The sequence below is a fragment of the Onychostruthus taczanowskii genome, unplaced genomic scaffold (genome assembly GCF_017590055.1).
Source record: "Onychostruthus taczanowskii isolate IOZ18803 unplaced genomic scaffold, ASM1759005v1 scaffold27, whole genome shotgun sequence".
Classification (NCBI taxonomy): Eukaryota; Metazoa; Chordata; class Aves; order Passeriformes; family Passeridae; genus Onychostruthus; species Onychostruthus taczanowskii.
In genome coordinates this window covers 5,498,665-5,526,552 of record NW_024500017.1, presented here as the reverse complement: position 1 = coordinate 5,526,552, position 27,888 = coordinate 5,498,665, and the positions used below count along the sequence as shown (strand labels likewise).

The 27,888-nt window shown below is 40.8% G+C and overlaps 1 protein-coding gene across 1 annotated transcript in view; it reads right to left on the bottom strand.

Annotated features, from left to right (window-relative positions):
* The window catches only part of FER1L6 (fer-1 like family member 6), a 66,194-nt gene that overhangs the window by 29,215 nt on the left and 9,091 nt on the right, over positions 1 to 27,888 (bottom strand). The window contains exons 4-20 of the mRNA XM_041407571.1: positions 27,263 to 27,317; positions 27,040 to 27,171; positions 26,264 to 26,326; positions 21,592 to 21,670; positions 19,953 to 20,109; positions 18,703 to 18,889; positions 16,943 to 17,135; positions 15,576 to 15,916; positions 12,825 to 12,933; positions 10,923 to 11,103; positions 7,952 to 8,072; positions 6,563 to 6,663; positions 5,803 to 5,893; positions 4,892 to 5,011; positions 3,705 to 3,857; positions 2,220 to 2,406; positions 1,531 to 1,655 (exon numbers count right to left, since the gene is read on the bottom strand). Coding sequence (XP_041263505.1) covers positions 1,531 to 1,655; positions 2,220 to 2,406; positions 3,705 to 3,857; positions 4,892 to 5,011; positions 5,803 to 5,893; positions 6,563 to 6,663; positions 7,952 to 8,072; positions 10,923 to 11,103; positions 12,825 to 12,933; positions 15,576 to 15,916; positions 16,943 to 17,135; positions 18,703 to 18,889; positions 19,953 to 20,109; positions 21,592 to 21,670; positions 26,264 to 26,326; positions 27,040 to 27,171; positions 27,263 to 27,317 — 2,395 coding nt within the window. The remainder of the gene's footprint in view (positions 1 to 1,530; positions 1,656 to 2,219; positions 2,407 to 3,704; positions 3,858 to 4,891; positions 5,012 to 5,802; positions 5,894 to 6,562; positions 6,664 to 7,951; positions 8,073 to 10,922; positions 11,104 to 12,824; positions 12,934 to 15,575; positions 15,917 to 16,942; positions 17,136 to 18,702; positions 18,890 to 19,952; positions 20,110 to 21,591; positions 21,671 to 26,263; positions 26,327 to 27,039; positions 27,172 to 27,262; positions 27,318 to 27,888) is intronic.

Below are 27,888 nucleotides of genomic sequence, written 5' to 3'. Positions count from 1 at the left end.
ATTTTCATGAATCACTCTTAAGAAATCAAAAGTTTTTAATTTGTTGTAACTTGAATTAGGTGGATGCTTACAACATTTCATCACAGAGAATGTTTTAACTGTCTAGGCAGAAAATATATTTAACAAAGATAACAGTTAAAGAGAAAAATTGTGTCAACTGCAAAATTATTCATAACCTGCTATCATTCTTTTGAAAGGAAATAAGGTTCTTTACCATTTATTAGCTCTTAGCTGAAACTCTGATGAAAACAAGCAAGTTATCAGCTGCAATATTTTATTCAGGCAGTGAATAAACTTAACACTTCTGTGCCTATAAACACCTATTTTTCCTGAACCAAATTCTACTTTCCAGAATCTGGTGCATGTAGACACTAATTTAATTGGATTCATTCACCATTCTCTATTAGAAGTTAAAATCACGTTACTGGAAAAAAACAATTAATAACCCTGAGGCAAAAGCAGCACAAGCAGACATTTACAATTTAGAGAAAGGTCTTTATTTTTGCTCCCTTTGGAGCATGCAACAGAACTTGCTTTGCAACAGAATAAAATGTCAGAGGAATATTAGAATTAATTAAATTAAAACAGTCTTCTGTGAAGTTTAAAGGCGGGGGATGGACTGGATGGGAGGGTTAAATATTTTTTCTGAAGCAAGACTGTATTTGGTGTGAAGCAAGACTGCATTTGGCTCAGCAAATTCTGGTTTTGGTATGATTGTCAGAATTCCTGCCCAATTTGGACTTCAGGGTAGTCGTAAAGGGCTCAGGACCTTTGAAAGTAAGTTTCCATATTCTGTGAGGAACCATCCTCCTGCTCATTTGCCCAGGCTGTACTTCAATCTTTCCTGCTGAAACTCTGCAGAAGTTCCCACGTCTCTCTAGAGGCCCCACAGTAGCCCATTTGATCCCTGGAGTTTCCTGAGGGAGATGGGAGACCATTCCCTGCTGGGCATATTTTAGCAGCCTTTAAGTCTCCCGCCTCTCTGTTTTCAGCTCATTTCCATTTTAAGGCCCTGAAACCACCAATGTACTTTGCCACATTCCATGGCAAAGGGTTGTGCTGGGACACATGGCTACAGAAGCCATGGAAAGGCCCTCACTCTGCTCAGTGACTGAATGCACAGGCTAGAGGAAAAGAGAACCATGAGGGTTCATCCTCATACCCACATTTATACCTAGCAATGACAACAGTCCAAATTCAAACCACAGAAATAAAGATGTGAAGAAAGGTACGCTTGCTAAAAGTCCCAGTGGTCCCAGAGAATCTGATACCTGAGCTAAAATAAACTAGTACTGCTGCACCTCTTGTTAGAGTAGTGGGTAACACGTAAACTTCTGCCTGTTCGCAGTGGACTTTCAGGGTCTGCTCTTTAACAGCGAGCATCTCACTTTTCCTGCTAGGTACCTCCTTGCAAAACCAAGCTTTTCTCTTTTCATACCTTATTTGTTACAAAAAACAAACAAAAAACCAAAAAACTAACAACAAGCAAAAAAAGAGTTTTCAGTCACAAAAAGAGGCTCTGGGATTTACCTTTGTGGTCTGGCAGTGTGATGTGAAAGTAACCTTTGCAAAAGGATCAGAAAGTCCAGTGCTGTCAGCGGCAATGAGCCCCCTGGCCTGATACATGTGGGCTCTCAGCTGGAAGAGGTGCAGGGCTGCATCAGGGCAGAGAAAACAGCAGCATCAGCTCCATGGAAACAGTGCAGCACATAGGCAGGAGGGGAAGAGTCAGCAGCTGCTCTCCAACCAGGATCTGACAAGGGGAGCTGTTGCTTGTGCTGTCTCACTAAAGAAGCACCTGAGACACTCAGAAGTTGTGCAAGACATCTGAATTAATTTAAAATCAATTATGTAGGTCTCTACTGCAGGGCTATTAAGTGCCAATTTTTATTGGCCAACTTTTATTATCTGACATCACTCTTATCTACTAGGTGTTCTATGCATCATCTGGAGAACTGAGGGATGCTTCCTCTACAAGGAGACAGATGCATGGGATAGGGAACAGAAATTGCAAGTGAAAAATTCCTTCTTTCCCTGACATCTACAAAGTGTCAGTGGCAGAATGATGACTTGGCAATTAAGCCAGTCTTTTCTGATGAAGAAGCAAAGCCATTATCATCTTAGTACAGTTACTTTATACAGGGGTTGTGCCACACTGAACTAGAGCTTTTGGGGCCATTTCTCTTAATTGTTAATAGGGAGAAGAAAGAGTGCCTTACTTTTATACAGCAAGCAAGCAGATGAGGGTAGAACACTGTGTCCTGAGTTGGTGTTAGATGATAGTTCAATCTCATATCCTACAGGCAAATTCTCCATGGCACTGTGGGCATAGCTGCTAGGTCCAAGCCATAGGTAGATGTCCACCTTTGCTTGCACAGTCCAGCCCAGAGGGCGCTTGCCTGGGAGCTGGAGAAAAGATCCAATGTTACCAACAAGCTCAAGAGAGATGCCTGGGTGCTGAGTCTTACCAAGCCAGAGTCAAATAAAGCATTCTCTAGCTGATACACTGAAAAATTGCATTTCTTCACAGTGAGTGGCCCTGAAACTCATTTAGCACAAGAAACTTCTGGATTCTTAGTGAAGGAATTAGTAGTTTGCTCAACTAACAGCCTATGTAAACTGCATACTGCCTAACATGCGCAGGTTTGTACAGATTATCTTACAGATGCACACATATAAGTGCTATTTTATCCCCTGCTTTGCCCAGACTTCAGCCCACTTTCCACTTCATGCAGTTTTGCTGGTATCCAGTAGTTAGTCCCATGTATTACTAAAAATATTGTGCCATTGGGCAGGTCAGAAAACAGAATGTTCTAGTCTTGACCTTTTTCTTCCTTCCCACTTCATTTAGATCTGCTAAGTTCAGAGTTTAGTATTGTCTGTTCCTAAGGTAATTCTTGATACTGAAGGGGCTGGATAGTTAATTGCAGAATATTTTATTTCATGCAGGCAAATAGTACTGTGCTTAGCAAGTACCTATGGCAAGTATCTCTGGATCTTTGATGTTTTTTTCTGCTCCTTAGCTCTACTTTATGAGAGTATTCCCAGAAGTCCAAGGTGAAAAGCCACTAAAAATTCATTATATGAAGTTACTGTTGTCTGGAATATTTGGGTTTTCCCTGACGGTCACAGTAACAATTACATTGCACAATATTCCACTGTAGGTACTACTGGTCACACTGCCTTTGTAGGCATATACCCACTAGGGCTTTCCTTTATCATGAAAAATCCCAAAACAGTACTTTGGACATATGATCTGCAAAGTTCAGCATGTTTTAAATAGAAAGTATAAATAATTCCTGTATTACCCTGAATACCTAGGTTTCCTCACTGAGTTGCTGAGTGCTGCTCTCTCCAGAGTCTCCTCACAAGCTTTTGTGTGCTGCATTTGGATGTTTTTGTCAGCAAAGAGGCTGTACCTTTTCTATTTGTTTATGTATACAGCCATTGATGAACAATGTTTTATACTTGCCATAACAAGTAGTGAGGAAATTAATTACTCATACATCAAAACCTGGCAATGATAGAGTGATTAAAAATTACAAGCATAAATGTAAGAAGCAAATATTAATAAATGGTGGATACAAATCTGTGCATATTTATACATTACAAAGATTAATCTGTAAAATACTATCTCTGGAAGAAATCTGAATACCAAATGCTCCCCAGACATTACCTGTGTTTGCAGTGTGCCACAGACTTACTTTCAGGAAATGAGTTTTAATCTTCCCACAGTCCTTGCCTCTCTGCTCTTTTGCTGGGGAATAGAGTATGCTTTTTGCTGGGACTCTTGCATATGCAACTCTTTTGTTGTTGCTGATCATCCAGATGAAAACATCAGGCACTGTATTCTGCGGCTGTTAAATGAGGCATATTGAACTAAAACTGAATTCTTTCTATGACCCACCACCATCGTATTTTTGTTGAAACACTATTACTAAGAGTAAGAGCTGATGCCCTCATGGCTCCTTTGGAGTGGCAGATATGCCTCTGAGTTAAATGAGGCTGTCACTTCATGCTCTGCAATCCATACCTCAATTTCTAATCACAGCTGAAGGTAAAGAGCTTTATGGAGTTATTCAGGATTACTTCATAAGTAATTTAAGGAGAAACTAAAATTAAGAATCTGAGTATGGCTCTGTCCCAGCAAATAACCACAGACCATGGAAGTAACTAGCATGGAAATACCACCAATTTCATCTATATCAGCAAACCAAAAAGGACCAGGACCAAGCTCAAACACTGGCATATGATCATCTTTTCTGCTTATGACAATGCTCAGTGAGACTGCCTTGCCCTGTCCCAGATAATGTTCCCCAAACAAACCTTCAGTGTGGTTTGAAAAAAAGACCAGCCAAGGGGCTGTTCCCTGAAGGAACTGCAAACAGGGTCACTCTGTTTTAGGAAGGAAGAGAATTTGTGTGTAGGATGCAAACCATGCCACTGTGCCACTTGCTCTCTGTGCTAGGGAATAGCCATGGCCCTCTTTGGTTTGCTAGTACAGGCAGCTCTCAGAGGCACAGCTCTCCAGTGGCTGGATTTTGGCCCAAACCAATATATCAATTTTTCTGTTATTCTCAGGCATCCCAAGCTCATAGCAGTCCAAATCCATACAGGTGTCCGTACAGGTGGTGACATTTCATATCAGAAAGCTGGCTTCTTCAAGCCACCAGGCATGGAATGACCTTATTAAAAAATATGTATCTGTGGTGCATCCTCTCCATACCACACAGCCCAATATTTCCTACCCTGGTTTGATAACAGCTCCATTTAATGCAAAAGAGAATAAGGTCCAGATATCTGAAGGAGAACCCTTTGGATAACCAAGCCAGAAGTTATTATTCACATGGGATTATGAAAGTCAAATATTTCTGAATTTTGTGTGGATTACCTCATCAACCAAGAATCTAATTTTATCTATAAAGCTCTGAGTCTCACGAATCATTTCATCCACTGACATCTTCTTTTTCTGCTGTTGAATGATTCCCTTGGCATCACTGGACATTGCTTCCTGCAGTGAGGAAAGACAATATACACTTTTCATCTGTTATCAAGTAGTCTGAAGTGGAAGAGAAACAGTCTTTGATTCAAGTTGAAAAGAGAAGATGGGAGACACTTTGTTCAATGTTTCTTTGTCACAACAGAAACAGATCAACTCTTTGGAGCTGGACAATATAAAAACTGAATGTCCCCCCTTTTGTCTTTGTATGCTGCATGTATGGAAGTCCCAAAAAACATGTGATTGTCACCTGGAATTACTGGGCCTTGATCCAGACAGAAGGCACAATCTTTTGTGCTACAAAAGTAACAGTAAAAGTAACAAACAGTAAAAAAAAGTAATAAATATTCAGATGACCTCCACCCAGTTTGGTTTCTTCTCACTGGTTCCCTGAAGGAGATTACTAGGTCCAGTAAGGTCCTCCTCCTAAGGTCCTTACAAAGGCCAGACTTTACTAGTCTTGAAGTTCAGCACCACCACAGTAGTAAATTTGTAAATTTAGTGCTTTTCCACTCAACTCAGCATCATTCTATTTTAAGATGCATGGACAGGAAAAATAATCTCATTATTATAATGCCTTATTGGTATTTAAAAACAACATCTTCATTTTAGTGTATCTGATGACTCTTTATTAAGCACAGTGGGATTTATTAAAATAAATGCTCATGGATACTATATTCATATGTATTACAAAGCATTCCCATATGGTGCAATCAAATAGAAAATAAGGGAAAAAACTCCAAACAGTGTGCATTTAGTAATCATCATTGCATCAATGCTTATAGGAAAAGAACAGCACATACCAGCTCTTGCTTGAACAGCATGAGCCTCTTTTTGTCCAAAGCAGTGCAGTTCAACCCTTTGGGCTTCTTTTCAGCAATGACCATGAACGCCCTAGGACACAGGAATAACAGGGTTTTTATACATGTTGGTTTTTTTAATGTGAGAATACTAATGTGCTAAAATACATTGGAATGTTCTGTGTCTGCTGCAGCACATGAACCAGAAGACAAAGGTGTGGAAAATCTCTAAAATGTTATGTACCTATAAGATTAAAGGAAAAAAGTCCAAAACCTCTGCACCACACTTCCCAGTAATGGATTAATAGTATCTAGAAATAAGGTCTTAGATCTCTTTTGAGCCCAATTGTGCAATTTGATACAGAGTCCACTGGATCTATACCAATATATGGCATCCTTTGTTTTTATATCAACTGTGATTGGTTTTTATTTTTTTACAGTGTATCTATCACACACTTTATTAAATCCTACTTATCACCTATACAATGTGTTCTTAGAGTTCTGAAAGCCAAAATAATATGACAATGATTGGCAGTCATCTGTTGTCAATACTGAATATGGAAAATGACAATAAATATTTTCTCTGTCTAAATAGAAACTGCAATTTGGGAGGGTCTTTGCTTTTACAGCAAAATAAATAAAATATATAGCTCAGTAAGTTTACTGTACTTTTTAAAAATTATCATCAGTTTCATTGTCTAGCCTTGAATTTGTAGCCAACATTAAATTTAATTTTCTGTATGCATCTAGTAAAGGTTATTACCTGCTTTGATTGATAAAACCATTTAGGGTCTTCTTCATTTTCTCCTCAGCTGCAGTCTCTGAAACCTTGATCAAGTCCTTTACTTGCTCTAATGATTCTTCCTATGAAAAACACATGAGAAAGCCATTATGCACAGGAGGGCACTTTGTCATTCTGTCGGTGTTACAGTGCCATTTATGACTAGCAAAAATGAGGGAGGTGATTTTGCGGCCTGACAGAAAGAATATTTGATATATCACTATACTTGAAGTGCACAGATAAAAGACTCCAGCAGCATGATATATTTTGACCTTTTCCCAGTCTTTCCAATTACTTGTCCAAGCTATTACTGCTTGGAGCAACTTTGTGTTCTTAGTTCTTTGAGGAAGATCAATAATTTGGAAACATTATCCGCTAGGTAGGAAAAAAAAAAAGTTCTTCTTGCTTCTTTTTCTAATCCTGCTGCTTAACTTTAGCAAGTTGCTGGACTTAACATCTTAAAATTCAATGGCCACTTGAATCCATATGTAAGGTCCATCACAAAACCTACTGTTATCCATGAGGAATGGAGTCTGTTCTTAAAAGCTAAAATAAATATCTGGATTTTCAGCAAGGCCTGTGGGTGTTGGGGTGCACTGACAAACATTATCTCCCCACATTTTTATATTCAAATGTTTCAGATACCTGAGTTTAAGATGTTTGGTTATAAGTCATTTTCTTCTCCTGATACAACCTTGCATAAGTATGACTTCAGTGTTGCTCCTCATGAGATGTATATGGATAAATGAGGGATGAATCAGACACTTAATCTGGGAGCCCCACATTAAAATATTCAACATTAGGAGTCACTTAAAAAAACCCCAAAAACCAAACAACAAAACCTACTTTCTTGAGACTGTTGATAGTCAACTTTAAACAAAGGTAGAATAAAACCATCATTATGGGAAAACACAGTGACTGGGACATCAGAGTGACTGCCCATGAGATGATATGCCATTCTCTCTCTGTCAGTGTTTTAGGAAAACTAAGAGCAAATATTGTCCTTTAAGGAGTGCCCAGCATAAATATAAGGCAAGAAGACATTACAGAAAGAGCCATAGGAGAAAAAATTACTCTGTATCTCATAATTTAATTATTTGAATGTTTTTCAAAGAATAAAACTTTGCTAATGAAAGAAAGCAGACCTAAGGCCAAAAATAATTGTTGTGGTCAGGAACGCTTGAGCAGCTCTAATAGTTCAAAGCAGTTTGGGGGAAATGAAAAGGAAAGGGTTTATATCAACTCCTTTCTCACAAAATGAACAACAAGAAATGCAGCTGGGGGAAATTTTGGAGGTCTGATTTGGGAAGTGTGGCCTCTCACTGCTATACTTGGCTGAATACAGAGCCTGGGAGGACGGTTGTCACTTACCAGGTGATCTGCCATTTTCTCAAGAGTGTTGGAAGAGTACAGCCGAAAGGTCTGGCTGCCCCAGTAGCTCTTTACACAGATACAGGGCTTCCTCTCATCATATGGCAGGTACTGGTAGTTCCTGTGGAAACAAGGTGGGGAGCAGATCATGAAGGTGACAGAGCAGGTCAAGGGAATGCAGAGCAAAGAAAAGTTGTTTGGTGCTCTCACAGCATAGAAACTGTAGGCACAACAGGACGTGTTCTCACGTACTAACAAGTAAATCCTGGGAAGGGCAAATGCAAATATAATTTTATGCTACCAGTGAGATCCTTGAGGAGAAACAATTTAAAGTCAATGGATCTCATTTCAGTGCTTTCCAGGGTGGGAGAAAAGCCAAACAAAAAAGCATGCAGGGAAGCTTTGAAATTAATGGTGGGAAACTACAAGGGGAAAAGGAGCAAAGATTAATATCTGATCCACACTGCACGGTGGAAGAGCCATGGCAGTCTCAACACCACATTCCTTTCACAAGATGCTCTTTTTCAGAGTTTGTGGAGACTGACATTCCCTGTCAGAAACTGATCTGCAAGGCCTGCTTAGTAAAAGCAATATCAAATTCATAATAACTCAGCAATAAAATGCATCCACTGCTCTCTCTTCTAACACTTTTGACCCTAAGTCCAAGGTGTCATATTGACTCTTGTATCTCTGCTTTCTTTGTGTGTTCAGCTGCAGGAGTGACTTGAACTGAAAAACCAGTCTCTGAGACATGCCACAAAGCTGATATTTCAATTAGATCTGCACAGGTACCATGCCAAGTCCATGTACCTGATAAGCACATTGTCCTCCTTTATATAAATACTAGAGTCTTATGAAACTTCTTTGCTCAGCCACGCTGGATTTAGAGGTCTCCTCATTTTCCATATACCAATGGTGGGACAGTGGAGACCTTTTAAATGTGTATGACCATTTGCAAACCACTTCATGTTCCTCTGGCCATGGCTCTAATGGCCTCAGATAGTCTCTGTGATTTCAGATAGAACTGGCCACATGTTGGATCACCAAGCCAAGACCATGGAAACCAAATCACTTTTTGTTCTTGATTGTCATATCAATGACTCCAAACTTCCTCGCATCCCAAAGAGGTTTAAGTGTGATTTTTTTTCCTTTTAAAAAGATAAATGTCTTCCCTATAATGTCATTTTACTGTCCTACGTGATATCAAAATAGAATTTTCCACTTACTTTCCCCTCAATAACCTACAACAAGGTTCAACCCATTGAATTTTGTGCACAGCAGTGATACATAGGCCTTGGGTGTCATTACTTCTGGTGCTTTCAGAAAAGAGAAAATCAATTCAATCATCTCTCAGGGCCTGAACTTCTTAACCTGAAATTCACAGAGCTTAGGAACATTTAATTGGATTTACTAAGAAGAGTATATAGCTGTGAAAAAATTCACATGGAAAACTGAAAATTCATGCCTATTATTCTCGTTATCACAATTTTGAGGAATTTCTTTTTGAGTTTTAGCTTATCCTTAGTTTAAGTTTTGACAAAAATGTGGAAAACTCCTGGGAGTTTCATGGTGTCTGCTCTAGAAGTCTTATTGCTCTGCCTGTTCCTTTAATTAGTTAGTGGTTTTAATCTCCAAAATATACTCTTCTTTTTGTTTTCCATTGTTCTTTTATGAATCTAAAATGCAGTTTATCTAAAGTACTGGATATCCCATTAAGTGCTTATTAATACTAAAAATATCCAGTGGTGAGACAACCAAGACATCATTATGAGAAGACTGAAAAACTCATTAACTGATCTGTGGCTGACCAAACTGTTTTAAATACCACAGGAGGGAATAAAAGATGCAGCATTCTACATAAATTTGAGGAAAAGGGATCTTTAATGAGAGAAAACTTTATTAATACTGGAGCAAGTCAAGAAGAAAATAGATGATTTGAAGAGTGATTCATTCTGTTACAATGGTTCTTTAAATTCTTGTTAAGGGAAAACTAAAAAATCTTAGCTTCTCTCAGGGAAGATAATAACCCAAATTTGCAGTTCTATCAAGCACTGATAGAAAGTGGTTTTCTCCTCTCTTTTCTTACTTGCTGCAAAACCAGAATTTTTTATCATGATATTTTTATTCTTGTTTTCTTTCACTAACTCCTATTTCATCTAAGTGAGCCATTGATTGCAGAAAAGAATGAAAGTGCTTTTTAAATTTAGAGACATCCAAAAACCAAACAGATCCAGGTCAATATTTTCCTCCTGGTCCTTATATCTGTAGGCTGCTTGGCCTTCTAAAGGAAGAAGTGCCATCTAGTCTTGGCAGTCACCAATACTGGGGATTCTACCAACCAAAGCAACAAAGAAAGTCTTTCTTTTTATTAGCATCTTTCAAATGAATTAAACTTTACAATTCTGTTTATAAACAGGGTTATTTAGAAGATCTGTTCTGTATGGTTTCATCCATTGCTCCATTTCTTTGCTCAAAGCCTATTTCCTCCTGCTTCTGCTACTAATTGCTATTTAAGTCTGTATCTATAACTATTAGCTCTAGAAAGTGTTCTGGGAAGATGACATTGCCTTGACCAGGTTTCAATATTTCACCTGTGACATTGGGCTTCTGGAGCTGGACACTGGCTGGGTGTTACTTGTGATCATAGTGTGGGACCCTAAACCAGGGATGGCACTGAAGAAGTTGCATCTTGCTGTAGCTTTCCAATGTACAGCTGGTGTAACACACAACACTTTCAGAAAGGATTCAAGAGGCGTGAGGCCAAGATTTGATGCAGATAAAATAGCTCAGAGCCTGTTCACTTCGGTGAAGACAAGAAAATTTACTGTTGTGAAAGATGTAATTGAGGACCTGAAAGCTTCCATTTCACACAAACTTTTTAATGCTGCCTGGGGTCATCCATGAGTCCCACATGATAATAAAATAAGAACTAGAGTCCTACATGATGAGGTTTTGAAACACAGATCCTCACCTGTTCCCACCTGTGATCAGGGGCTTCTCAGGGGGTGTGGTAGATACCAGGGGTATTCCAAGGTCCTGAGAAATGTCATCTTCCCCCTCATGCAGGAGGCTTTCTTCTGCTTCTCCATTATGGGTCTTCTTTTTCCCTCCAGCTCCTGCTGACACTCCATCAGTGGTACTTCCAAAGTTACCTAGAGACCCAGGGTTACAGGAGGTGGTAAACATGAATGAGGTTTTAAAAAAAGAAAATGGCCAGTCATAGCTGTGGAAAATCTTTGTCCCCTCCCGTTCTTTCAGCTGTTTTAACCACACCACAGTTTATAAAGGTTGTGACAGGCTATGTTTGTCTCTGGAATGTCAGGTTCTAGAGCAGTGCTTCCTTGCCTGTCCCATGTGACAGACACGTAGCATATCACATTGCTTGTGATGTGATCCTCTGATTGCTGGCCCCCAGGACCTTCAGCTTTTGGTAAAGAAATACAGAAACCAAAACAACACTGCTGTTGATATTTCTATACTCAGGAGCCCTGATATGGGATTGATTCGCTTAGAAAATATCTTCTTCATAACATATGGAGGATCATTTCAAAGTTTGATCTCAGAAGTGATAAACTCTTTTTCAGACAAGTAAATTTTGCACATTAGGGTTGCAGAGTTAGTAATAACAATGCTTTGAGGCCTCATGCCTAATGCCAGACAACTCTGCTAATGATACAATCATCTTCCCTAAAAGGATTTTGCCTTAAAGGGCAATTATCTGCTCTGGGAAAGAGGTACATCCATCAAACTGATAATTACAGATTTTAAAAGCGACAGACAGAAAGCATTCCCTGCAGGAAAAGAATGTGCTGAATCACCCCATATGACATCCTGATCTGGTTTTTGGTTCAGCCTTTCATGTAAATAATGACAACTGTCCAAGTTTGGGTCCAAATTTCAGCTACACAGATGCCTAAGAGATGTTCAGGTCCAGAATTCAGGGCCAGATTCATCTTTAGTATTAATTCTGCCAAGAATCACTATAATTCCTTGCCCAACTATTTAAATGAGTTTCTTGTCATTCTCAGGTCAGCTTCCTGCTAAGTTTCAGCAGGAATCAGTATCACTCATTGATTCCCCTGTTTTTCACAGCATCTCTCCCTGCATACATAGCCCTATAGCTGAGCACAGTCATGGACACGAGCACAAAGACTGGAAGTGCCACTGTGCACCAGGACCCTTGGTGGGTCTGGTACAGAGAGAATCAAATCCCTGCAAGGGAAATGAGACCAATTCAAGCTCCACTCTTAAGAGAAAGTTATTCTGCTTTGAAAATATTCATGAAAATGTCTTCATTTCCCCTTTGTCTGCTTCAAGGGATAATTTTACTCCACAATGAGGAGCTCATGAAGCATGGTCCTGCTTTCCCCTGAAAGAGGAAAGGACTTACCAGGAGGATGTTAGAATGAGGTGGTGCCTGCAACTTGAGTCTTGGCTGTAGCTCACCCCCTGCCACACTCACAGACCCACAGGTAACTCACTGACAAGACAATGGATGGGGATCATCCCCCACAAAGGGCTCCCTCACAGCCAGGAACTGATCAAAATGGACATCACAGAATGAACTGTGCCTGAAGTCAGTTATCTGAGTTTGATAACCCAAGTGATTAAAAGGGCTAATACTGGCTAAGTTGCTGTACGTATTGGGGGAGAGGATTTGCATTAAGACAGGACATTTGGGGAGTAAGACAGATAGACATCAGTATGTTCAGCTTGACTTTTATCCAGAGAAATGATAATCAGGGTTAACTCAAATGTAAGCTCTACTCTGAAGCTGATTCTTGAGCCCTGAGACACATCAGTCAGTAACACATATCATCCCCTTGCTCTTGAGGCTGCCTCTCTCTTTTGGATAAGGCTTTAACACACTCACCAACAGAAACTTCAAAGGTTATTGGTCTGTCCCCAAACTTCCTATCAATCATTGTGGCTTCAAAAAATGTCCCAAAGAGAAGGAATTCTTCAAATTTTTCTTCATAGATCTATTGGAAGAAGGAGGAAAATGTTGGCATTTATTTTATCTTCTACTATTTTTTACAGCATAAAGGAGAAGTGCAGTGGTCTTTTGTTGAATTTTAATACTCTGCTGTGCTCTGTTTACACCCATTGGAAACTCAGCATCTGCTTGTGCCTGGCACGGACTCTCAGTCAGGGAGAGCCAGCTAACATTTCTGATACTCTTGGGTCATTAACAAAAAAAGTTTTTAACCCCAAGCCAAGACTAAGCTCAAAGGAGATATACTTCATGGTTTGAGTTCTCCCCAAATGTACACCCCAACTGTTGTGCTCTTCCCGTCCAAACCCTTCTCATTTCACAACACCTGCAAACTGAGGCCCATTAGGCAAGGTCAGCCCTAATTCTTCTACAATGTGAGCGAGGCAATGAATAAAACATCAGCTCTACATGAATATTTGTTTCCCTGACTTCTGCAAAGCAGGAACAGTTTTTGACACAGCCCATAATCATTTCATTTTGAAAAACCTGTGCTATACACAGCAAAATATCATAGGTCTTCAGTGAAAGGATTAGCAGAATCATATATCACAGTCAGCAGCTCAGATTGCAGCTCCAGAGTAACTTTAGCTTTTTATACTTGTCCAACATGAAACCCTAATAAAGCCAAGGCTCAGAGACTATGACACATACATCTATCTCCCATTATAAAGAAAACAAATTTTAATATCTTCTTGCTGTCAGAATAGGTCAATAAAGTTGTGCTGTGGGGATGGATAATTTGCCTCTGTTGTCTCAGGGGCTCTATGAGACATTTTTCGCATTATTGGTAATGTCTCCAGTTCCTGCTTTTCCTTTCAAAGAGTGGAAATACAATTACTGTCTACTGGAGCACAAAGTATCGCTGAATGTCAAAACTAAAAGAATATCAAGCATCACTGTATCATGCTATTGCCTTTTATGTATTCTCTACTGGAAACTGAGAAACAGCAGCTGGAAATGAATTCTTATTATTACTATTAATTTTTGTTGGTGGGTGTTACAGCAGGGTTTATTTCTCTACCTGGGGTATTTAGCCAGGCCCAAGACCATAGTGTCTGAGCTACTCATAATAATGGATTTCTTGCATATAAAGGAAAATTTATATGAAAATAAGGGTCTTGAATGTCATCTCTATTAGTCTTCAGAGAAGAACTGAGAGACAGAGGTAATTTACAACTATATGAGTAAATAAAATAACAGCAGAGCACAAGTTCACCCTACTGGCTAGAAATTACCAATGCTCACACACTCCTTGACCCACCCCAGCCAGCCCTCAGGCCAGAAATGCCAAGGTCAAGGAAGTGCACTTCTCAAGGCTAGGCCTCAAGACCAAAGAACAATTGCTCCTCTCCTAGTTACTTGTAGAGATGGAGTGGAAAGACCAAGAATCAGAGCTAATAAAGGACACAAATATCTTAAGAAGTGAGCTGGAACTCCCACTACAAAAGACAGAGTTTTGATCAATGACATAGAATCACAGAATCATCAAGGCTGGAAAAGAGCTCTGAGATCATTAAGTCCAAATTTGACTGAATGTGCCCACTAAACTATGTCACAAAACACCATATCTACTCATTTTTTAAACATTTCCTGTAATGGTGACTCCACCACTTCCCTGCGGAACCTGTTCCAAAGCTTAACCACTCTGTCAGTGAACACATTTCTCCTGACATCCACCCTAAACCTCCCCTGGCACAACTCATGGCCATTTCCCCTTGTCCTTTTGCTAGTTCACTAGGAGATGAGGCCAATCCCCCATCCCTCTCACCACAATCTCCTGTCAGATAGTTGTAGTAGATATAGTGAATTGGGAGGAAAATTGGTTATGAGAATATTTTTTTCCTATTTATTGGGTAAAAATAAATGAGCTTGCATATGCAGCAGTTGCTGCTGCTCCCAGAGAGTGACGTGGTGGAGCTGAGAATTAAAGCTCAAACATTCGCTCAGCTCCAAAGCCCACACACCCTGCCACAACTGCCCAACCTTCTCAAAGCACCATAGTGCAGATTTTCCCATTATGTAATCCTCTACAACAGGTGGAATTAGGCAAACAACATAGGTTAACACTGGTTGAAACTGAGCACATGATTTTCAGCTCTTCATCTAAAGGGATTATCAGCCTAACACTAGCACCACATTGGCAATGCAGTAGTAAAGGAAGAGACTAAATCAAGCTAGAATGTTTCTCTCTCTGCGTTTGCACACATTTTATGTCAAAGATTCTCTCTTGACTTTGACTGACAACTCTGGTTTTTCTTGAATGAATGCAGGAAGTCAGGCTTTGTAATTCCCAGCTGTCCTCACTGGTTCTCTGTCCATTAGCAGATACTATATCAGATAAGTTTCTAGTAGGAACATGTGGATGCAGCTAGTGCAAAAGGAATTATATGACAGGAGACTAAATTTTATGAACCAAATCCTACTTGAGAGGTTTTTGAGTTACAGGTACACATTAATGCTCCATTTGTGCTGTATTATTGTGGGGAAGTCCCAAGACTGTAAAAGAATGGAGAAAGTGTATGGAGCACAAAAAGCAGTATTATATGGCCTGACCACAAATAATCACACCAGTGCCATGATTGGAGGTTTAGAGATACATGACAACCAATCTCTTCATATCATACTGACCTCTAAAGGTACATCAAATGGCTCAACTTCCACTTCAGTTGAGTTCATCTTGTCTGAAGGAGAAGCTGACTTTCGGTCCTCTCCTGCTTTGTCAGTTTTGTCTTTTCCTTTGAGTGCTTTATCTTTAGAAGACAAGTTTATATCCTTGATAATGCTTGAAAACTTAGACTCACGGGCTCCTCCTGAAAGTATCTCCACAGCAATCTCAAGGAAGAGACGTCCTCTGAAGGAGACCCCTTCTCCAAAACCTTCATTAAGCTCCTGGTGGTCATCAATGAGGCTGTGGTTCCTGGGTGAGCCATAGAGATTGATCCAGGCAGGCCCAAAGGTAGGCAAAAACCCTGGAGATAAAGTACCTTTTGTGGCTTTTCTGTTGGATATTTGTGTGCTCTCCTCATTGTCTGCTCCAAGAAATCTTGCCTCTAATGCCCCAAAAGCCAATGGGTCCCCACTGGACCCATTTCTGGGGAATGACTTCACACAGAACACTGCTTTGCAGGGCAGTTCTCAGACACCAACTAACCTCTGCCAATACCCAACCAACTCTGCTGGGTTGAAGCTCTTTCTCAGAAGATGACGGTACCACATCTGCTGGGCAGGACTATTGCATCTCTTAAAAAAAGAGCTTGCTGCTGCAGACTAAAGACTGGGACAGGATGGGAGAGGATGGAGGCTTTCTCCTGTAGGTCAAACTGTTTCAACTCTATGTCACTCAATTTATACAAATTTTTCTTTTATTTTCTGATTAAGGACTGAGATACACATTTGAATTGGCAGGTTTAAGGACTTACTGTGCCTTCACTGAGCTGTGGTAACTGACCATGTTCCACATATAGGTCACACAACATAAACAGTCTATGCAGGTAGCTCAAACATCAGTGAGAAGACTCCAGATAGAGAGTCTCTCCTCAAACAGAGCATAACACACTAGTCCATGGTGCCTCCCTGGGCTGTGATAGCCCAACTGAGCCTTACCTAAACACTTTGTTTCCAGTGGGTAGATCCAAAACACAAGCCTGCTCTGCCTTTGATTTTTAGTGACTTTCAGTTTGTGGCTTTATTGCTTAATAGAAAATCACATGAACTATAAACTTACATCTGTCATCCCCAATGCTTTATAGTAGACTATTGCCACAACTACACAGATGGTAACAAATTATGCAGCAGCCCTTTAACAAGAACAACAATGTCAGACCCTCCATGCATGAGCACAATGGAATATAATGTGAAATTAAGCAACAGAAGGTGTCTCAGAACCAACTCTTGAACTCTGGACAACCCTAAATTAGGATTAGCCAGTGCCAAGATCCCATGGAAGTAGATTTTACCTTAAGGGTATATCCTGGAACAGACATTTTCCCCTTTACCTTTGTCACCATCTTGTTCATTTGATATTTTCTTCAAATCAATGAAGTGGGTGGCTAAGGCCACGTCGTTCATGCTGCCTTCATCCCAGACCTGGATTTTGACTCTCCGACAGAGTGGAGGGAACATTTCTTTGAAGATAATCTGCTCGTGCCACACAGGATCTGCACAGTTCTTTTGCACTGTTGTCCGGCCCTGAAATGAAAGTCTAGCGAATTTAATTCCAGAGGGGCTGAACTCTGGAGAATGGCAATGAGTACAGCAGAAATTGCATTTAGCAGCATCTCTCTGGCCATTTTTAAAGTACAAATATGCTATCTTGAAAGTACTTTGGCTTTTCTATTAGCTTCTTCATTTTGCACTCCATATCTAATAAAAGACCACACTATGGCTCAAGAATTCTCACATGCACACAGCAGAGCCTGGAATAAAATCTAATACTTCAGGGCCTTTGTCCACAAAATGCATCTGTAAAGCCAGACTTTGGCATTTCTGCTACAAACTGCACCTTCAAACAACTTCAAACGTGTTTTGAAATATCTGAGTAATGGTGATGCAGCATAGTTTTTCTCATAAAAGACTAAATTCATTATGGATTCCAGGCTGTGTGTACTAATGGGATTACCTTAAATGAGGCAATTTATCTAGCATAAAATATGATTATTGTGGTTCATGTTCTGGGCAAATGCCTGTGTGCAAGAGGGGTAGGTCCTGGAGCTGTTCCTCCAAACATGAGATGGGAGGACTGTGTCACAGTCTGTACAGTCACTGGCTGTGGCTGTTTTCACATTAAGTGAAGAGAACTGAGTCAGGAAACCCACCAACCCTCTCTATAAAACCATATTTTGCACACCAGTGTGCAAACTCACATCAGTGACACATTCTTGTCTCCAGCCCTCTATTGCATGTTTTAAATGAATACTGCCCACAGCAGTATTTTGCAATTTGGATTCATGACAAAACAGGCAATCAGCACCAAGAGTCTCGTTCTCATGACTGAAACATCTAAAAAGGACTATCTGGAGCTGTCCCAAAGGCTTCCTTGCATACAGAAAGCATTGCTGGCTTAAAATAGTTTCCATTTTGATCCTTTCTTTATTTACACCAATAATCAAGACAGGCTCCCTGACACAGGGTTTCATGGTGTACCCCAGGAGAAGCAGGCCTTGCACCTCCTCCGCATTCTTCTTCCACCAGAATCAGAAGCCTCCCTAAGCAGTAATCTGTCACACCATGTTTGATGCTGAAGTTGCTCTAGGAGCAATGAAGCCAGGCAACACTGCCAGTCTGCTAAAACGCTTACTCTACACAGGAAAGCTGAGAGGGTCCTGAATTTCAGCAGAGTAATTCAGAAATCAATACATAGCCCTAAAACCCTGATTGAACCACATTCACCGATTTCAGCCTTGCTCCTTTATTTCACTCAAGAGAGACCAGAACATAGCTCTTACCTAATACCACACTGTGTAAATCACTGTCTTGTAACTCAGTGTTTTAGTAACAGTGCTACAGAATTCTCTTTCCTCTCCTGCTGCCTGCCTTTAACCTACTGCTGTGAGCCTGATATTAGATCTGCTGGCATTCAGTGTCTCCATGACTTTATTTCTGCATAATTTAAGAACTGAATATTTTCTGATGACCATGACACAAGTTTTACCTAACTTATGTAACTGTAAGGTAAAGGATATCAGCATAATCACCTGCCTGTAGTGCAGGTAATAGGAAATAAGGCCTATTTTGTGATCAAGAGGATCCCAATTACCATTTGACCTGCAAACATGACCACCACATAGGGATCCACAAGGTCCTTACTGTCGCCTATGAATGCTTTGGTGACATTGGCCATGATGCTAGAGTTCATCTTTGGAAGTCCTTCTGCTTTGTAAATTCTCACATAAAATCTGGCCCATGGTCTTTCGGATGGAAAGCCTTTGGGGATCAAGAGATTCCTGAAAGGAAAAGAGAAACTGTTTTCTTAAAATTGAAAACTTGGACAATAAAGTGATATTTTTACCAACTGCACTGTGATCTTGGGTTAGCATGCACCTGAGAAGACACAAAAAGGATATGAATTTGCTTTTTCATCTGAACCAAAAAAAAATCTTTTTACCACAAAAAAATGATATGGCATTACTCAGCAAACTCTTCTATGTGATATTGAATCTGGTCCAGTCAAATGAGGTTCTCCGAACCTTGTTCAGTAAATTCTGAATATCTTCAAGGACAGAAATTTCCCACTCTCTTTGGGCCCCTGTTTCATTTGACTGTGTCCATGGTAAAAACCAATCTGTTCTGAAATGTCATTGTTCTTACCTGCCTCCAAAGCTTCTCATCCTTCTACTGAAAAGAGCCACTCATCTGGAAAGAGCCTGTCTCTGCCCTCCTCATGTATGATGCCCCTTTGAGTGCTCTCCTTTAGGCTCAGAAACCAACAGCCACCACCTTTCCCCACAGACCATGTGCTTCATCAGCTTGGTGATTTTCCACAGACTTGGTCCAGGATGTCAGGATTGACCAGAAAGATTGCTTCAGTAAAATTTAAAGTATGTTGGTAGCATATTTACCACCTTGAACGTCTGTATTTTACAAGGAGAATGATAACGCACTTGAGTTTATCTAAGGATATGGAAATATCCATACACTCACATCCGAGAGTGGAGAAGGAATAGGCTTTCCTCATATTTTTTCTTCTTGCTTCACTGCTTTAAGAAATCATTCACTGGTTTCAGATCATTGAACCTTCTGTCAGGGGTAATTAGGAACTTAGCCAACAGGACTTGGTCAATTCTATCAGCTGCAGAAAAGCAACCCTAATGTGCCCTTCAATTTATATGAGAGGGTAGTAAAAACTCTCTTTGAGCATGTGAGAACAACCAGGTGTACAATGTCATCCTGCTATTTACCCTGAGTTAACAAGGAAAGGCCTGAAATGAGGGCAGAGACTTATTGAGGTACCTAGTAAGGAAGAAAGCAGTAAAAAAAAATAACAAACCAAACAACTTATTGCAGTACTTTTCAATCTGTTCCTCAGTATCAGCTGTTTTCTGTGTAGCTTGTATTGCATCACCTTTCCCCGTCACACTGAGGTCACACTTCAGGTACCCTTTGGCTCCTGTCCTAATGTCAGCAGGGTCTGTGAGAAGTGCCCACTTGTCACAAAACTGATGACCTGTAAGAAGGACAAGCTTAAACACTCAAATAGAGGATATTAAAACATCCAAGTATCTTCCTCTTCTCTCGCAGAAAAGGTACATCAAACAACATTTGTTCTGTCAGGAGGATTGTGCTGAAATTTACTTGTTTACCAGATACTTCTAGAGGGTCCAAAATATTTTGTGATCAAAAAGGCAAGCAAAGGATTGATGCAGAGCTTGTCAGAAACAAGCTCATTTTCATCATTGTTTACTGAGATCAATGACTAAAGACCAGTGGAAGCCTGGGTGAGATTTCAGCAGCTGAACTAAGGCTGGGTCTTTATGAGGAAAGGCCACCTCTTTGATGACAGCTGTCTGAAGATCTCAGAACTCCAGCAGCGAAACACTTGCTGGAGGCTGTGGCCACTGTAATAGTGGCAGACAGCTGAGAAAGGGAAGGAGAGTGGACAGCCATCAGAGGAAGAAGAATGAGCCAGAAGCACATTCAGCTCCATCTTTCAAGGAGGAAAAGGTTCAAGACTATTCACCCACAACAGCCCTTGCTGTAACCCTGTTTCAACAACCCCACCAGGAAAAGTCCTAAGATCTCATGTTAAGTCATTGGACATCCCATTGGGTGGGTAAAGGAGTGGGAAGGAGAGACCACAGAGTACCAGGGATAGGAGCTCAAGATCAGCCCTCAAACAGCATCCCCCTGTTAAAGTGTGAGCAGGAGATACAGGACAGAATTCACACAGCCTGAGCATGGACATAGACTGCTCATTTCAGATAGGCCACTCCTCTCTGACTTACAGGGAACCTGCAGAGAGGGTGGCCCAAATGACTCTACACTTTTGCTATAACTGTGTGACGTCTACAGCAAGTGGCCTAAATATGTTCTTTCCCAAAGAGGAAGAAAAGACCATGTCCTTGAGTAATTATGGAAGAGAAAAAAGTACATGTTTCATGGATGGTTGTAAAAACACCAAAAGAGAGGTGGGTGATCTTCTCTTAGGTTCAAATGTCAGAAAGCACTGAACAGCTCTGAAGATGACAAATCAAGTGGACCCATGGTCACCTCTTTGTCATCTTCTCTCTCCTATTATGGCCTGCTTCTCCTCTTGTCTTGTACTGTCCTCACCATTCCTTCCACTCTCCATCCTGGTCTCCCTCCCTCCGCTCCTTCTGCCCCAAGACAGGTGAAAGAGCTTTGGATGCTCTGAAACAAATGAGTGCAGTTGGGTTTTGCAGAATATTCAGCTGCCCACTCTGACCACTTAAAGAAATGCCATCCTTGAAAAGTGCTACCCACCAATGGACAGATTGCCAAGGTGTTTTCAGTGTTGAACATCTTTCCAACAGTTTGGCTGTTACTCTGCTATCCAAATAGGAAAACAACTCTCCCAAAACCTTTAAGTTGGTGTAAACCACAACAACCTGAGTGGAAAAGCAGCACATCTCCTTCCCCCCTCCTTCCCTGCCTGAAAAGCAGACAAAAAGGGCAGAAAATCACTCACCTGGCTGAATGTACACCGTCCCCAGATCCACTTTAAAGGAGCCTATCAGCACACTCCCAATCAGTTTATTGTGCATAACCTGTTAGAAAAAGCTGATTAAAGAATGTCACTATCTCTCTTCACAGTCAACTTAAGAAAGAGCATCCCAAGATCACATTTGGTCCGGAGGCAATAAGCAGCCACATCCATTACCACCCAAAACTGGGGGCACATAGCCACAGCAGATACAGCCAGCATTTCAAATATGTTTTTTACCCAACATTTTGCCAATTTAGAAAACAATATAATTGCATCTGAGTGGAATCACACAGTTTCATCCCAGGTCCCTGGGATAGAATGCAGGAATTAGATCAAGATTAGAGCATCTGCTTCTTCAGAGCAGGTGCAGTTATATTACTTATCCTGGCAGTTTTAGCTAAATCATAATGAATATAAACACATGGGACGTAACTGGTTTCACACTATGCTGCAGAAATCCTATCATTGTGCAATAGCTGAATTGCCATAAAAACAGAGTACACTCAGAGGAGAAAGAATGTGTTTCTTGGCAACATTTAATGTACACATAAACCAAGAGACTCAATTCTAATCTACCTCCCCACGATATTAATGAAATCAGAGAAGCGATATAGATGTAAATTAGACGGCAAGCAGGCCCCAGCGAGTCTGTCTCTGTATTCTTCCTGCCAAATGATGAATTTAATTTAATTTAATTCAAATTTAATTAATAATTTTCAATTGCCATGATTCCCAGACCTATGTATTTCCATGTAGTTTTCAAATACTTGTATGTGGTTCACTTTACAAACAAGGCAGAGGCTTCTTCTAAAGGAAGATTTGTTCTAGAGCTGTATTTCTCAAAAAATGTGTCTCACCTGGTTTCAGAACAGCTCAAAAAGTTGAAACCTGTTCCTTGGTTGTGGAAAAGCCTCTGAAAGAGGCCGAATTTTCTGGAGCACCTTGCCCAAATTACAAAGAGAAACTAAGCTCTTTCAAGTCTACAGAAATTAAATCTAAATATTGGAAATAAACAATCAGGCCTGCAACATTATTTCAGGAGTCTGGAACACATCACATTCTCTCTTTGGACCTACACATTGTAGATAAGGATGTTTCTGGATAGGAAGACTTCTGCAATTTTGCACTGGATTGGCCATGTGACTTCATTTTCTACACTTTTCAAGGACAGTAGACATGCATTTCCAAGTAAAGATCACTGACACCTTCATCAAGATTCACCAGAAAATTCAAGAAGTTTCTAATTGCAATATAATGTCCTTCTCTGTTAAGATCCTATGGCCACTGTGACCAAGGGAACACACTCAGCTGTCCTTGGTAATTCCTCACTTCAACATGGAAGCAGTTTCTAGAGCTGAACAATCAAAAGTGGACAAAGGAGAAGTTTTACTTTACTATTAAGCTGAAAGATTAAGCAGCCTTCATGTGGAAAAGGAGTTGGTGTGAAGTTAGCGCTGCATGCACAAGTGCTGCTTTTCCTCAACCCCACGTGCTATCAGGTCCCTCATAGCACTGCACCTTCCCTCCTATGAGGCTGGGCTAGAGCACACACAGGGCTGGGAAGAAGCCCTGGAATCTGTTGTGTTTCTCCCTGAAGCCAGGCAATATTACAGCTTTGGAGGAAGCATGTGGGAATGCCCAAATCAACAGATCCAGCTAGGATAGATTAAAGGGGGAAAAAGGATGCAGCCTTTCTGTAGGGGAAAAAACCCCACAAGCTTCTTTAAGACTCAAAACCAAGATGAGTCCAAAGTGGTGCTGTCTCACTGCTCTTTGCTCATTTCCTCTCCATGACAGCCTGTTCAGAGAGCATTAAATGTTAAATGTATAAAACTCACTTCTCTGTCCCTGAGATTTGCTGTATGAAATGTAAATGCTCCTGTTCCACTGAAATGATGCAGGTTTCCACTCCCTGCAGTGCATGTTGCTTTTAACGTTGAGGCAATAACTCACTGCTTCTATCAAACACTCTACATCTTTCCTCATCCTTTTTTTTTTTTTCCAAGTGTATTTTTCTTCTAATGCAACAAAGTGAGTGAGCGTGAAGTTTATAGCAAACACCTCTTGTCTTCTCTGAGGGGGAGCATCACATCCACACCATATCTAATTAAGATTTGTGTGTTTTCACACTTGACTGTAGATGACTGAAGGATTTTCTTCAGTTTTGCTAAATGAACGCAAAAAATCATAGTGTTACACTGAGGAATATTTCGGTGAGGGAGATACAGGTTTAGCACACAAGGGTCACCTTAGTTTTACTGTGGTATTCCTACCAGTTTGCTGAAATGTACAGGAAGACAATTATGAAGAAAAAGATCTAGTAATTAGCAGGTATTGAGAAACTGAGTGTCTCATTTTCCTCTCAAATGCAGGGTTTGAATACAGCTAGACTAACTGCTAAACTGATAGACAAGGGCACTAGCCTATTTTGTTTTCCTTGAGTTTCCATATGCAGATAAGTTCATAATAGAGGCTGCCAATCTTTGTTTCTTCTTAAGATTCATGCTAAGCAAGTGCTGTGAAACTTTCCATCCCTCAGGGTTTCCTTCACTCCCAGCACACATATTTCCTCTCTTTGTTTCTATTCCCCTGATAGATTGCATTCTCCAAAACTGTGTTGCAAGGTAATGAATCTCTGTTTTCAGTAGCATGCATGAACACTGCCCAAGGTTAGTTCATTATTGTTACTGAGCTTTTTCCTAAAGTAATTTTTACCTAGAAGACCTTTAATTTCTTACTGTTACACCTTCATCAGCTATAAATAAAATGTTTGCTGAGCCAGATGAAACTGTGCAGATATACAGCAGGTAATGGTGACATGTTTTCCCACACCCCTGTTGCAGTCAGAAGAAAGCTGGCACTTTCCCCTCCACCACTGGATATATGGAATCTTTATCAAAAGAATGTGATATTGGAAAGATTGGCCATATGTCAGAGAAAAATAACTGTACATCCCCAACAGCATCAGCAGCACACAGGAGCTGGTGCCTTGGCAGTGTGCTGACGCAAAAACCATGTCTGAGACACCTGTGGGGCCACAGGCTGTGATATGTCACAGCTGTGAGGGGATATCTACTCCCATGCCATTGTCAGCCTGTAGCAAATTCTGTCCTCACAGATGGGATCAGATCTGCAGATACCTTATGTGGTTATGAACTTCATGTGTTTGAGATCTGAGTGTGATGCAGTGGATGTTAATGGAACTTTAGGATTCCAGCTCTCAGTTTACTCCCAGCACAGAAAACCTAGTTGTCCAGTTGTCCATGTGTAAATGAACACATTTTATTCTGGAGCTGGGAAAAGTCACTCTATCAGCAGCTCAGAAAAGGAAGCAGACAGTGATGTGTCCTATAGCTCCTGAGCACTGCTTGTTTCTGTCAAGCTCGACCAGCACAGATCTTTTCCTGGTGTACGTTATTGAAATGGACAAAGCACTTCAGAGAAAAATAACTTTTCCAGGAGCAACAACACACTGTTTATTTGCCAGAGAAATCTCTGACAAAATGGATGGACTTTAAGCAAAAAAAGAGAGTTTATGAAGGACACAGCTGTTGAAGTTTCCAAATAATACAAATACAGCACTGTCCAGAGTCTCATGAGATCTCTATCTCCTTAGCAGCTTTGCTATACGTGGTGATGAGTTTTGGACAAGATAATTAACCTGGCTCCATAGACTTTGCCTTCCAAGCTGCACATCATTATTTAATGTCCAAGCCCAAGAGCATGTGTGTCTTCCATCAGGACTGTTCTAAGATGTCACAGAAACATGGATCATTTAGGTTGAAAAAGATCTTTAAGATGGAACCCAATCATTAACCAAGCATTGCCAAGTCCACCACTAAACCATGTCCCCAGCTGCTACATCCACATGCCTTTCAAATCCCTCTGGGGATAGTGATTCCACCACTTTGCTGGGCAGTCTATTCCAATGCCTGTCTACTCTTTCAGTGAAGAAATTTTCCTAATATCCAGTCTAAATTTCTCCTGGTCCAACTTGAGGCTGTTTCCTAATGGAATGTCCTGTCACTTGTTAGCTGGGAGAAGAGACCAAGCCACACCTGTCTCTAACCTTATTTCAGGTAATTGTAGAGAGCAATAAGGCCCCTCTGTAGTTTTGCTGGGACTTGAGTTACAGTGAGTAGTGGAAGCAGCACTGAACTCTTGGAGAGCACTCCCATGCTAATAGCAAACAGCCAGCGACACTCAGGCAGCCTGAGAGCCCCTGCTGAGGAAAAGTGTCTGCATTAGTTCAGCTTCATTTAGTTAGAAACAGCTATATCTGAGGAACTGATGTAAACAAGAAGTTTCAAGTCAGTCATTTGAATCAAGTGGCAGGTTGAAAATTAGATGGATGAAGACAGTAAGAAGAGAGAGCTAAGCTGAATTGTCTCATTCTTCCTTGCAGCTTGCCACACCAGCAATGAGTGTCCCTGAAAATGCAGACTAAATCTTCCTTTTGGGTACGTTCCTTCAAATTCCTGCCAGCTGACTCCTCCTCCTCCTTTATCCTCTTTCCTATACTTCATGGTGACTTTCTAGCACTCTTGGTATCTAATTTTTTTTTCTTTTAAACTACATTAAGAATCATTTAGAGTTGAAGTGACACAAAAACAATGGGTTTTACTCACTGTGCTAAGCTTTTCTAGGTACTTACAGAGATGTTGATTATTTTGTCAAACAGCAACACCTGCGGTCCAACGAAATCAAACACGAAGTACTGTGGGGAGAGGGGACAGCATATGAGAACCATCCCTGGGCAGGCAGACAGTGCTGTCAGCTGCATGGCTCAGCATTTTTTGTTAGTGCACAGAGCCCTGCTGAGATGCTGGGGGTGCAGGAGGCAGTGGTGGACAAAGCAAAATTCTTTCCTTGCCCCTGACATATTTCTGCCATGGCCCAGACTTGTTTTTTACTCCATTCCTTGCATGACTGCACAAGACTTGCTTCACAAATGCCCATGGGCCTCAGTCTGCATCAAAAGGTATTGTCAAAAGAGACAGGAGGCACAAAGAAACCCAAAGGACCTGTTGGTTTTGGGGATTGTTTTGGTGTCATTTGTCACCAATTGGAACAAACATACGTCAAGGGAAGGCTGGAACCATGAAATAGTAGAAAAGGGAGTGGAGGTGTGTGTGGGGGTGCAGTATAGACAAAGATCCTAAATGGATGATTTAAAAAACTGCAGTAGCAGTGGTGGTAAGGCAGAATGTACTGGAGAGGGTGGGGAAAAGGTTGGACAGACCTTGAGAAGAGAAAGAGAGAACAGATCTAAAACCCAAGGGAGCTATTGCTGGTGCTTTGTCTCCTGGAGATCTCCCTGCTCAGACATGGAAGTGCTGTAAATTAAATTCATCCCCTTATGAGCTACCAAATGGCAGAGTCCACCCAGAATCATTGAAGAAAATGTCTTTTTTAAGAAAAAGCACCTACTTCATTGTAGAAAGGGGCATTTGTGCCTTCCTTTACTGTTGTTTGCTTCTTCTCATCACCTATCTCGATGATCACCACAGGGTCGATGTTCTCGCCCACCAACTGCCTGGCCTCGATGATGGTGATGGCAATCTGTGGAGCACAAGGACACCATGGATCCTCAGCTCAGGTCAAGAATACCTGGGAATTCACAGTCACATAAGGGCTGTCACCCCCTGCTCACCTGGTAGTTCTGGGATTTCATCTCCTCTTCATGAATTCTGGTCACCAGCTTTGCCCTGTTTAAATGTCAGAAGAGTCATTAGACATCTCTAGGCAAGAGCTGGTACTTGTACACACATTAGAAAGACTTCTCAACAGTCAACAAGTATTAATTGTTCAAATTATTATTATTTTAATATAATTATTATTATATTAAACAATTATTAATTGCAGACAGCTTTGTTATGAACTGTTAGGCTTGATTTCATCAGCAGAGACCATCTCTGTCTTTCTCATATACTTTTTGATAGGGAAATGTTTTGCATCCACACAAAGCAGTGCAGCTACCTATCATGGCAGTGATTTCACTTGTTGATCCCATCAAGCTTGACTCCATTCCTCTCCAGACTGCATTCCTCTCCTGTATGAAAAGTACAACTACACAAGCTCTTTGGTATAGACATTGCTGTTCCCTTTGGCTTGTTTTGTTTAGCAGAACTCCTTTGCACAGTTGAGGCACACCCAGGATCCATTTCAACCTCTCCCTGCACTGGATAGCATCTGGTGATATCACTGAGCTGACAAGAGCATTCCACTCTGTCATGTGGGAGAGCAGGAGTGAAGGGATCACTGCTGTCAGCAAAGGGA